The sequence below is a fragment of the Castor canadensis genome, chromosome 14 (assembly GCF_047511655.1).
Source record: "Castor canadensis chromosome 14, mCasCan1.hap1v2, whole genome shotgun sequence".
NCBI lineage: Eukaryota > Metazoa > Chordata > Mammalia > Rodentia > Castoridae > Castor > Castor canadensis.
In genome coordinates, this window is record NC_133399.1 from 5321605 (window position 1) to 5334528 (window position 12924).

The following is a 12924-nucleotide window of genomic DNA, read 5'->3' on the forward strand; positions in this document are numbered from 1 at the left end:
TAAAAAAAAATAAAAAGAACAAGAAAAGTAAATAAAATTTGGTGAACCTACAAGCATGGTCTCATTATACAATGGTAATCTGCCTATAATTGATAGAACTTCAATAATGATTTTTTTTCTGTTCTCATTTTAGGGAAAAAAGAGAAAGACAAAAACATTGAATGTGACTACCAAAGCTGCAGGGAAAATCTAAGGTAGTTTGTACTCAGCAAAATAAAGCAGTGTGTCCACAGTATACTGCAGTGCCAAGAAATTTTAAAAGCAAGTCAATGATATAAAAAGTTCAGCTTCAAAATTGATTTAATCTCAGAAGATTTTCCCTCAAACTACATACAGGTTAACCATATATTACAGAAATAATCAAAATCTGAACTGTTCTACTATTGAAAACTGATTGTATGCCACACATCTCTTGGTTCAGTGTACACAAATTTTGTTACATTCTAAAAATTATGGAAGTATGACTTTACTTTCAGAGTTTGCATATAAAGTGTGTGTGATACAAAATTGAATTTTGCAGCTGGGCACCAGGGCTCAAGCCAGTCTTACTCTTTGGGAGCTAGAGATAGCACTGCTCTCTGAGGTCAGCCTGGACAATAATTTCTGTGATCTCCCTGTCTCAAGCAGAGGCTCTGCACATGGCTCACATATGCATTCCAGGAAAGCACAAAGAAGAGCACTGTGGTCCAGACTAGTGCGCATAAAGAAAGACAATATCTCAAAAACAGCCAACTCCAATTGAGCAACTTTCTTGAACGTTCAGAGTCCCAATTTCAATCCCCAATATTACTCCTCCCCAACCCCAAAAAAATAATCAAAGCAAAAACAGGTAGTTGAGTGACTCCAGTTGTAGAGCGCTTGCCTATCAAGTGCAATTCCCTGAGTTCAACCCCACAGTACTGCCAAAAATAAAATAAGTTTGTGTTTAGGATGTCTTCATATTATCTTACTTTACATTTGCAAACCTTTCAAAATACACAGTGTCTTTACTCCCATGAATTCTGCGTAAAGAATACATTTGTATGAAATTCCTAAATGAAATTAATTCATAGTAATGGTTTTAAAAATTTACATAGGGATTCAGGGTTGGTAGCAGGTACCTGTAATTTATGGTTGTCACAGGCTGATACACATGAGCCATGTGTTTGAGACCAGACTGAGTGATATACAGTCTGAGATGTGAACAGGTGATAACAGACATTCAGTGCTTGCAAAATAGGTACCTTGATACTGTGTTCCAAAACCCCTTCTTGTGTGTGTGTGGGGGGGATGTGCGTGTGTGTGTCTGTGTGTGTTTTAGAGATTTGTCACAGACTTTCATGGTTGCTAGGCAGGTGCTCGATCACCTGAGCTATGACCCTAATACCTGAGTAAGGTATTAACAAATTTCATGATTCAAATTTGTTAAGAGGGCATACAGCCAGTAATTTAAATAATAATCAAAATCTTAGTAATGTGCTTCTCTTTTTGCACAGATGTGAAGCAGTCAAGAGACCTTGTGAACCCTCAGAAGAGAGTCAGTGTGGACAAATCTGCACCTGGATTTCAGATCCTACAGTGAACAGGAAAACTCCCACTGGAGTAAAACCATGGGAAAGTCCTGTTTGTAGAGAAGTCCTCACTGGTGCTTCATCTTCAAATGTGGCTGTGACAGTTCATACTGAACAGCAATCATGCAAGTATGAGGAATATACAAAGAAGACCTATACATGTGAGGATTGTGGGAAAGCCTTCAGTCACCCTGAATGGTTTCTGAAACATGTAAGTACTCACAGTGGAGAGAAACTCTACAAATGTAAGCAATATGGAGAAGCTTTCAGCAGATATAACTATGTTCAGATACATGCAAAACTTCATGCTAGAGAGAAAGTGCATATGTGTAAGCAGTGTGGGAAAGGCTTCATGACTGTCACAGATTTTCATAGACATATGGTAACCCACCCTGGAGGAGCACCTTTCAAGTGTACAGTATGCAATAAAGTGTTTGGTCGAGCCCAGTCCCTTAAGAGACATAAACAAATTCATACTGGAGAGAAACCCTATAAATGCAAGGAATGTGCAAAAGGCTTTGTGAGTCACAATTCACTTCTAAAGCATAAAAGGATTCACAGTGGAGAAAAATACTATGAATGCAAGGAATGTGGGAAAGCCTTGTTGAGTCACAGTTCCCTTCTATGCCATAAAAGGATTCACAGTGGAGAGAAACCCTATGAATGTGAGGAATGTGGGAAAGCCTTTGTGAGTCACAGTTCACTTGTATGCCATAAAAGGACTCACAGTGGAGAGAAACCTTATGAGTGCAAGCAATGTGGTAAAGCCTTTGCCGATCATAATTCTCTTCAGAAACATAAACGAGTTCACACTGGAGAGAAACCCTATGATTGCAAGGAATGTGGGAAAGTCTTTGCAGATCATAGTTCTCTTCAGAGACATAAACGAGTTCACACAGGAGAGAAACCCTATGAATGCAAGCAATGTGGGAAAGCCTTTTCTGATCATAGTAACTTTAAGAGACATGAACAAATTCACACCGGAGAGAAACCTTTTGAATGCAAGGAATGTGCAAAAGCCTTTGTGCGTCACAATTCACTTCTAAAGCATAAAAGGATTCACAGTGGAGAAAAACCCTATGAACGCAAGGAATGTGGGAAAACCTTTGCGCATCATAGTTCACTTCAGTGCCATATAGGGATTACAGTGGAGAGAAACCCTATGAATGCAGGCAATGTGGAAGGGCCTTGCATTCATTAAAATACCTTCAAATATATGAATGAAGTCACACTGGAGAGAACCCATATGTGTGTAAGCAATGTGGGAAAGCCTTCATTTATCCAAGTAGCTTTCGACGCCATGTACGAACTCACACTGGAAAGATACCTTATGTATGTAATCAGTGTGGGAAGACCTAAACTGATTTTGGTTCTCATAAATTACATGAAAGAATTCACACTGGAGAGAAAACCCTATGTATGGAAGACGTGGCAAGAACTTAATTTCTTCCAAGTCCTGTAGAAAAAATGCAATTACTTACATTGGGGAAATTGCCTATATTTATAGAACACTTAAATATCATCATCTTACTCGCAATCAAGAAAATGTATTGTGTGAGGAATTACATCAATATAAGTCCCTCCACAGATATACATGAACATACTCTGGCAACATGCCTTGATTACAAGAGATGGACAAGTGTCCTAATGGTACACATGTGAGATGTACTCTAGCCCAAAATTTGTGAGTGTGGAAAAGAAATTTCTCAGTGGCAATAAGTAATTTCAAAGTCCCATAAAAATTCCTCATTCAATTGACTGCTACAAATGTTAATGATATAAAGAGTTTCATTCAAAGTAATTTGTGTAGAAAAATAATTATTGAAGTGACATAATTATATTGAGGTTTAGACAATTGTGCATAAGTGTAATATCTTTAAGTCTTCTCCCCTCCCCTTTCCTATGCTCTCCTTGTATTAGACATTGAACACAACATAGGACCGTGTGCTAGTTAGGCAAGCACACCACCACTGTGCTATACCCATTACCCTTTTATTTCCTTTTGAGAACGTGTCTCACTAACTTCACCCAGGCAAGTGTCAAACTCACCATTCTGGTGTGTATACCTCTAATGAATTAACAGGTGTATGTCACTATGCCCAGAGACTTTAGTGTCTTAGAGTGTCAGATCCCTGGCCAAGACCAATCTGCAGAGAGTGATTGACATGAGAGTTCTGACAGAATTAGGACACTTCTCAGCAATCACTTTGCACATGTTATTATCCCTGACAACCTAAGAAATTCCCACTGAAGTGGGTGCTTATTCCTCACACCAGTTATCCTTTCTAGTTTGGTGGCTGATATCGGGAGGATTGAGATTTCAGGCCATCCTGAACAAATAGTTCTCAAGGTCCAGTCTCCTAAATAACCATACCAAAATTGACTGGAGGACTGGTTCAACCAATAAGTGTGCCTGCTTTGTAAGCATGGAGTCCTGAGTTCAAACTCATCCCTCTCCAAAAAATCCCTTAGAGTTCTTAAATTGTCATTTGATCCATGCAAGAATCTGTGTGCTCACCATGCATTTATTGAGGTCTGATGTCACAAATGCGGCTGGAGCCCAGGGCATTATTCTTCCTTCTTGGCTTCCTGGGCATTTCAAAGGTAGCTGCCACCACTCCTCTTCCCACCCTACCTGCTGATCCCTGTGCACACTTCTGGGAATGCACTCATCATGGCTGTTCTCTGGGCTGAGCACAGACTCCCACCCATGTCCCTCATCCTCTGCACCCTCTCCATCTCAGAGTTTTTCCTGCTGATCCAATCACCTCTTGCATGTTGGCCATCCTAGTGCCCTCTTCACTCCACCGTCCTGTGGCCTGTGATGAACACAGTTCCTTCTCCTTCACATTGTGATAATCTGACTTCAGCCTGCTCATGGTCATTGGGTGTGACTGTTGTGCGGCCATCTGCTACCCATACATTGCAGTGAGCATTGGCTTTGCCCCTCATGGGATCTGGACCAGGGCTGATGGCTCAACATAGGGATATTGTGACAATTTCTTTCCCCCTCATCTTCTGTGTGTCTAGTGAAGCCACCATTTTGTGTCCTGTTGCTTTTCCCTCTTCAATTTAGACGGTTGTGACCAGACAGCTTTTGTTCCCTCATGTGATCCTCATGTGTGTGTCCCTATCCCAGCAACAGACCTGAGTGCCCCAAGTTTCCTGATGGTGGAATTGGCATTTCCACTGTGTCCTGGTCCTGAGCCAGGCCTTCAGAGAACAGCAAGAAATCCCTTGTTTTCAGGGACTTCTCACATGGTCCTCATGGGAAAGGGAGCATGGGGGAGCAGAAGAAGAGATGCAGCTCTCTATGTCATAATTAGTGTCCTCCTTTCCTGTGTGTAGACAGTGTTTACAAAGGATATGCAGATGGCATCAGAACCTGACTGAGTGAAAAAGTGGGACAGCCCCAATTGCAAGGTCTGCAGGGTCTCAAGGGCAAGGCCGAGCAGGGCTGTGCTTTCTAGGGATGAGCAAACAGGAGAAAGAAAGGAGAGGAGGGTGATGGAGGGGAAGCATCAGTTCCTAGACAAAGGACATGTCCCTGAGGTTACCAGTCCTGTGTGTGACAGTAAAAATAGGGTTGTGTGCTGTCTAGACTGTGAGTGGTCAGAAATCAGAGACCTGTGGGAGGTGAGAAAGGTGAAGAATGTTTAGCCTTTGCCTGGTTTTGACTTAGATTGCAGGGTAAAGGGCAGGACACACCATCCAATTGCAGTGAGATGTTTCTTCTCACAGTAAGGAGACTCGGTTTCTTTTCTCATTCCTATTTACCAGGACAGTAAGGTTGAGTAAAATTGAACTGTCAGTGCTTTGGTGTTTCCACAGAGTTGCCAGAGTCAGTATGCAAGTTGTGCACACTGAGAAAATCTGAGTGTTGGGCACAGAAAGACAGGTTTGGGTTCTGCCAGTGGAACAAATGCTTTCTGAACTTCATAGTTTCTGCAGGTCTGTGGTATAATGGAAATATATTTGATCTCTTAGCCCTCTAACATGTGGGTCTGAGGTCCTAGAGACCTTGGAGTTTGCAGAGTGATAGGAATGCTTTTGGTTGTTCATAACCAACTCTTTTTCAGACAACACCTGAGTTCATGCTAATGACATTATACTGCAGACCCCTTGAGAGCTTCATGAGAGGGACTGGTTACCCTATGATGAAATCACATGCTTGGGACTGGCATCTGCAGTGGGGACAATGTGGGGAACTGAGCCCTGACCTTACAGGATCTGTTAACTCTGGGTGGTATCATAGTTGAATTGAAAACCCAGTTAAGTGATACAGAATTGGTTGATGATGAGCAAATACCATATGTTTTATATGTGAAGATATGTCAGAAATGATATTATAAGTCACAGTTTTAAAGTGGCTCCCAGTGAGTGTTTGGTCCTTGGTGAGAATTGAGAATTTGTGTGAAAAGGGAGAGGACAGTATGTGTGGGGGTCATAGAATGAACATTTCCTGGCTACTCAGGTCCCCTTTACTCACTATCCAGACTCTAGTCACCCAGACTACCCCTGCACAGCGAGAGAGGTCCCCATGCTTAGGAATGTTTTTCTTCCTTTGTTTGTGACAGGGTCTTCACTGTGTTTCAAGACTGACCTGCAACTCAGTGCTCCAGCCTGCCCCCATGGAGCTGGGATTACAGGCTCAGGAGGAACACATTTTATCTTCTGAATGTGGCTCCCTGTGATCTCTGAATGAAGCTGGCTGCTTCCTGAACTGCTTCCCTCTTGTTGCCTTGGTAGTATTGTTGTGCCATAACATTCCACTGTAGTGAAGAAGTTCAGAATTTTCTTCCATGACTTGCATGAAAGAGTTTAATTTTTTAGTTTGAAACTTCAGTGATGAGGAGACTTGGAGAAGCAAAGAGAATTCTTGAAATTGTTTCATGGCAAGTTTAAGTAAGAATGGAAGCAGCCATGAGTTACCCTCTAGATCAATATCTAGATTGATGTCATTTCTGCGATCTCTGGTCTCATCTTCCTCTATACCCAAAATTCTTAATTAATTCTTTTTTTTTCTTTTCAGAGACTAAAATATTTATTTATTTATTTATTTATTTATTTATTATTGTTTATTCAATTATTCATATGTGCATACCCCCCTCACTTCCAGGCAGAACATGTTCTACCTTGTTCTTCAATTCTGTTGAAGAGAAAACAAGAGATAATAAGAAGGACATATCATTTTTGCTAGCTTGAGATAAAGATAGGTATACAGAGAGATTCGTAGCATTGCTTCCATTCACATGTGTAATTTGTTCATCTCTACCAGATCTCTTCACTACTTCCCGGTCACCTTCTCATAGTGGCCTCTGTCCAGTTTAAGATTATTCACTTCTTTACAGTGGGCACATTAAACACTTTCAAGTTTCCTTATTCCTCTTGTATGCTTTCTCCCCTTAGCGTGTGACCCACATCCAATAATATTGCTGCATTTGTTTTAGGTCTATAGTCCACATATGGGGGAGAAAATATGATTTTTGGTCTTCTGAGTGTGGCTAACGTCACTTAAGATGATGTTCTCCAGTTCCATCCATTTACTTATGAATGACAAAATTTCATTCTTCTTTGTGGCTGAGTTAGATTCCATTGTGTATAAATGCTACATTTTCTTAATCCATTCCTCACTAGTGGGGCATCTTGGCTATTTCCATAACTTGGCTATTGTGACTAGTGCTGCAATAAAAATGAGTGTGCAGGTGCATTCCATTGGGTAAATCCTAGGAATGGTATTGCTGGATCATATGGCAGATGTTAGTTTAACTTAAAATTCCTTCAGAATTGTCATATATATGTATTATTGAAATAAGCTCATTTCTTACCTTATTCACAGTGTATACATTATAAAACAAATACTTCAAAACTATATTTAAGAATGACTTCCAGGCACCATGTGACATTTATTAAGTTCTCTCTTCCTTGTATCATTCCAAATTCTTGATGCTCTTTCTAGCTTTACCCCGTAGTTATCACAAGGCAGAGTTGATTTGCATTGCCTCTTTCAGATTTTCAAGAAGTCAAGAGTTCCATTCCTGTGCTATTAATACTGTGCTGAGAAACTTTCTCTGTGGTTCTTTGCTGCACAGGGGCTGCTTGCAGGGTGATATCTGCTCCACCAGATGGACTTGATTATCCCACACCTTGTGGGTTAACTCGTTTGATGTTTGTTTATTTATATATGAATTTATTTACTTATGTTTGGCTGTCCTGGGGTTTGAACTTAGGGCATTAGGTTTGCTTGATAGGCCTCTGAGTTTCTCGAGTGTGCAGTGTTTGTCTCTATTCTGCCATCCTTGAGCCAGCCTCTCCCATATATTTCTGCTTCTTATGTCATTTTCTTTGTCTGTTTGTTCATCCCAAAGGTATTTAAGTACTACTTGTCAAGGCAACCAAGTTTTATATTTCCACAGGGACTTTTTGTGTGTGTATAGTGGGACTGGGGTTTGAAATTTGCTTTGAAAAGCAGGTGCTCTGATACTTGAAGCACGCCTCTATTCCTTTTGCTCTAGTTATTTATTTACTTAATTATTTTGGTGTTACTACAGTTTGAACTCAGGGCCTCATTGATATCTGTTTTGTGTTTTTTTTTTGTTTTCTGTGATAGGATCTAGAGAACTGTTTGCCAAGGCTGGCTTCAAAATGCCATCCTCCCGATCTCTGCCTTTTGAGGATTACAGGTATAAGACACGGGTGCCCTGTTGCTCCAGTTATATTGGAGATAAAGGTTTTGAGAACCATTTGCCTGTACTGGCCTGTAACTATGAACCTCTTGATCTCCCCCTCCCAAGTAGCTAGGATTACAGACTTGAGCCAACAGGGCCCAGCAGTATATCCAGTTTTAAGTACAATTTGACATTGTGGAAAAGAAAACATGTGCATGTTTCCAAAAAGAACATACCAGTTTGTCCCTGCCCGGTAAATAAGGGGGATTCTGATTTCTTGTACTGCTGTAAAATGTCTGCTGTATTGTAAATCGGTTTTCTGTAGTATCAGGATCACTGTGAGACAGGGTATGAGTATGGATAGAGGGGAAAGTGGAATGATCAGGACATGGAGTGACCCTGTAAGAGGAACCATATAATGAGAACTGCTTACGAACTGATTGTAGATGCCCAGTGCTGTGAGTCCCATTATTCCTCCTGGAAATCTTTGGGATGATTTAAGACAGAGACCTTATTATGAAAGCAATGTGGGAAAAGCTTCATTGGTGATTGCCAGCCTAGCAAGCATGAGGCCCTGAGTACAAACCCCAGTCCCACCAATGGGAAAAAAATCACTGGGTGTAGGTTTGCAAAAGACAGGCAGGACCTGAGGTGTGTAGAAAGCTTTACTGAGAAGGGAACAAAAGGGCAGCATCAGATGCTTTTGGTTCACTCCAACCCCTCCTTCCCACTGTGCCCTGTGTAATGCTACACTTGGCACAGTGTTCCAGCCACAGAGAGTCATTGTTCACCAACTGCATAATAGGGAGGGATGATATGACAGTTATTAGACATGTTATATGTACATCCCGTGATATACCCATCAGTCAGTTAAATACTTTGAGGAGAATCTCATCAGAGATTTCCATACGATAATGTACAAAACTCTGGTTTCAATCCAGGACTTGTAAAGTATGACTAATGGGAAAGCATGCAATCTGCCTCTTGAGCCACACACCCTGTTAGAACATTTTGTTTCACATAAGTAAACCGAGTGATGCCTGAGGAGAGTGTCCTACCCTGGTCTTGGTCTTCATCTCAATAAATGTCGCCTGATGGGGCTGAGGGCTCTTGTATCTTCTCATGAAAGAACCTTGGGTAGGTGGCAACTTCTGTCTGCTGTGGCTGTTCTTCTGGGTCATGTAGGCTTCAAATCAGTAACCATCAATGAGAGTAAATGTGTCCAATGGTCATATGTTGGAGACTACATCTCTAATGTAGCCATTCAGAAGTGAGACTTTTAACTAGTGATGAGGTTAAGGGACTTTGGCAGTACTAGGGTTTGAACTCAGGGCCTTATGCTTGCTAGGTATGCTCTCCACCTTTTGAACCACTCCACCAGTCCAACTTTGTAGTAATCAGTGGAATAAGGGTATTACATGGGATTAGATGAACTATCACTACAGTATTCCATATGAAGCAATTATATGAGATAGTCAACACTTTTGTACACAGTACTTAGTGCTTTAGGTGATTTTGCTTAACTAGCCTCATGTGAGTGATCTGAGCACCCTGAAGGTAAGCTTATTTCACCATTAAGATTGGTGCTTCAGTGTATTCTGTGCATTGTCAACTAAGGTTGTGTATGTGTACATTCATCTACCATGGGTTTATGGCAATATAACAGCACCAAATGGAAAAGCATTGGTACTAGTGGGAAAACAGCATCCACTGCATTCTAGAAATTACTTAACTGTTCAGAACTAAGTCATAATTGGAAAATTGGTTATGGAGGACTGGAATTGACCTGAGACACATCACACACCTCCAAAGGTAGATATTGCTCCTTAGTAAATAGGATGGACAAAGACATCCTGTACATATGACTCCAAATCGTCAAACACAATACATTCTGAGAGAGAAAAGGGAGTAGAATTGTCCTCTTCTCAGTAATATAACTGGGTGTGACTTATCCAGAATTAGGTTTCCCTACTCTGGACTATTACAGCCTTCTAGGAAATAATGATTCCCAAAGGTAGATTTGCATTCATGTCTTCAGTGCATCCATGAAAGGGGGACATCTCACTATATTTAATAGCTATTGATCTCCCCAAAACAAATGCCTATCCAGGCATTAAGAGAATGGAGATTGCACTCAGTTCTGGTGTGTAGAGAGATTTATTAGGACAATTTATATTGCATCTTATTTGACCAAAGGTATGGTCCTTGCGGTCTATACCAAGAGGCCACTAATATCAGCATGATGTATTTTTCCTATGGTGACTGAAGGACAAATTATGATCAAAGATAAATGTTATTATAATCATGTATAATAACTTACTTGAGGGAAAAACACTATTACTTGCAAGCACATGATAATGACTCAATATGAAAGGAAAAGTTTGGCAAATTTGATTTTATTGATTATGATGGGACATTTACAAATATCTTCTAAATCAATGAAAAAGATATCATTTCCTTTATATATATATATAGATAGATAGAAAGATGGTAATGGAATTTGAACTCAGGGCTTCACTCTTGCTAGTTAGATGACCTACCACGTGAGCCATTCTGCTATCCAAACATTTCTATGTATAAGTTGGGTGAAACAGCTAAGGAACCCTTTCTAAAGCATGTGAAAAATGATGTCAGATGAAAATATACTTAAAAAGTAAAAAATATAAAATACACATAAAAATATCATTTGATCCTGAGAACAACATAGTAAAAATCCAAAAGGTAAAAAACCTGCCACATACCACCAGTAGACAAATACAAAAAAATTAATAAAAGTTCATGCAAAGTACCTATGCCTCCTGCCAGTAATCCTATATACTTGGGAGGCTGAGGTCAGGAAAATTGCAGTTGGAGGTTGAAATGAAAAGGAAGTAGTTCATTCTTGAGAACCCATCTCCAAAATAAGCTGAGCAAAATGCACTGGAGGTGTGGTTCACGCTGTAGAGAAAATGCTTTGAAAGCATGAAGACCTGAGTTCCAACTCCAGTCCCACTGAAAACATAATAAACATATTAATTCTCTCTACTCAGGAGACAGAGATGAGGAGGAAAGAGGTTCCATGCCAGCCAGGTCAAAAGGGAAAACACAATTCAAGTTTACCCACTGCACATACAAATAAAAAAGGGATGGAGGAGTGCTTCGAGTGGTAAAGAATCTGCCAAGCACACATGAGACCCTGAGTGCAAACCCCAGTATACCACCCAAAATATTAAAAAATAAAGTCCATGAAACCATATGTACTATTAGAAACACATTTCATTCACACATGCATCCAACATGATTCAAAATGAGGAGACTCTCCCTCATGATCACAGTATATTTTTTTGTACTAACATCTAGCTTGTAATTCCCCTCATGGTAACATCATGTCTGGTGTTCTTCCTTATCCTTAATTCTTTTTGCTAACCCTCCATGTTGCTTGGGCTTTTTCTTTATGTACATCTATAGTTTTGTCCATAAATGTGTATTTGTTTGCTACGTTGTTTTAATTCTAAGAATTAAGATAAACAACCATTTTGTAAAAAAATAGAAAGAATTGTCTGAATTGATTAAATAGTAAATGACTTATTAAACTTATCCACCATTCCTTAATCTAACTTTAAAGCATCATGTCACCTCAACATTTCTTTTTGAGAGGCAAAATGAGAAAGAGTCCAGAAATCTTTCAGAGTAAGTTTCTGAGCTAGGCTACTTGTAAGGCAGGGAAAAGGACCGTCAGGATTTGAAGGCAGGCTAGACACGTAGTTCTGGACATGCTATCTGAACATACCCAACGCACACAAAAAGGCTGGCAGAGGTGCTGAAATGTAAGGGTGCTTGCACAGGAAGCATGAGGCTTTGAGTTCAAATCATAGTACCATGGGAGGGGTTTTATAACAGACTCCTGGGATTGGCCATGGCTTGAAGTTTTGCCACCTCCCTGTGCACACTGGAAATGTCCAGAGTGACTCTACAATCACCCACCACCATTGAGACCTTGGCTTGTGAGGAGTGCTGACTGTGGCTCTGGCTCTGCCTCAGCTGGGTGCCCAGTCTAAAATCCTCTGGAGAGGAAAAACCCCTACTGTGGCCAACAGCCCAAAATCTCCTTGTGAAAAAGGAGGGGTGCAGCCTGCATTCCATATAACTCTGGACAAAGAAGACAGGGGAATATCAAGAAATGGCAGTTGTGACCAACAACCCCTACAGCCTGGAAGATTCTAACCTCAGAAGCCCTGGACAAGTGTGATTCATGCACCACAGACAGGAGCAATTTAACTGGTTTTTTTTCTAACTATGCTAGCTTCTTTCAAATAATTTCCCATATTTCAAAAATTTCTTATCTTTGTCTACTTTTCCCCTTCATTGTTTTTTCATTTTAATCCTATTTGTACTGTTTGCCCCTGTTCAATCTCCTTTTCAATTTGTTACTTGTTTTTATTCCCTATTGTTTTCATTCTTTCTGTCTTCTCTTTTTATTGTTTTTCCATGCTGCTGGGGATTGAACAGAGGGCCTCCTGGCCTTTGACCACCTTTTCTGTCCCATGTTACACTCCCAGTCAACTGAGAGAAATTAACCCCAGCTCTAGCCACAAGCCAGTGACACTGGAAAACTGGCAGACACATCTACTTAAAGGGAAGGGGACACATTTCAGCTATTTCAGACTACTCACCATATCAAGATTGGCCAAAGAATTGAAGTGCTATCAAGTCACAGACCTATTTTC

General features: G+C 40.4%; 1 protein-coding gene across 1 annotated transcript in view; it reads left to right on the top strand.

Moving 5' to 3' along the window:
- Window positions 1-6500, top strand: part of LOC109676915 (uncharacterized) — a 41702-nt gene extending 35202 nt beyond the window's left edge. Inside the window, 3 exon segments of the mRNA XM_074053477.1 lie at window positions 134-194; window positions 1476-2683; window positions 2686-6500. Of these exon segments, the coding sequence (XP_073909578.1) occupies window positions 134-194; window positions 1476-2683; window positions 2686-2909 (1493 nt within the window). The 3' untranslated portion in view covers window positions 2910-6500.
- Window positions 6501-12924: the final 6424 nt, after the last annotated feature.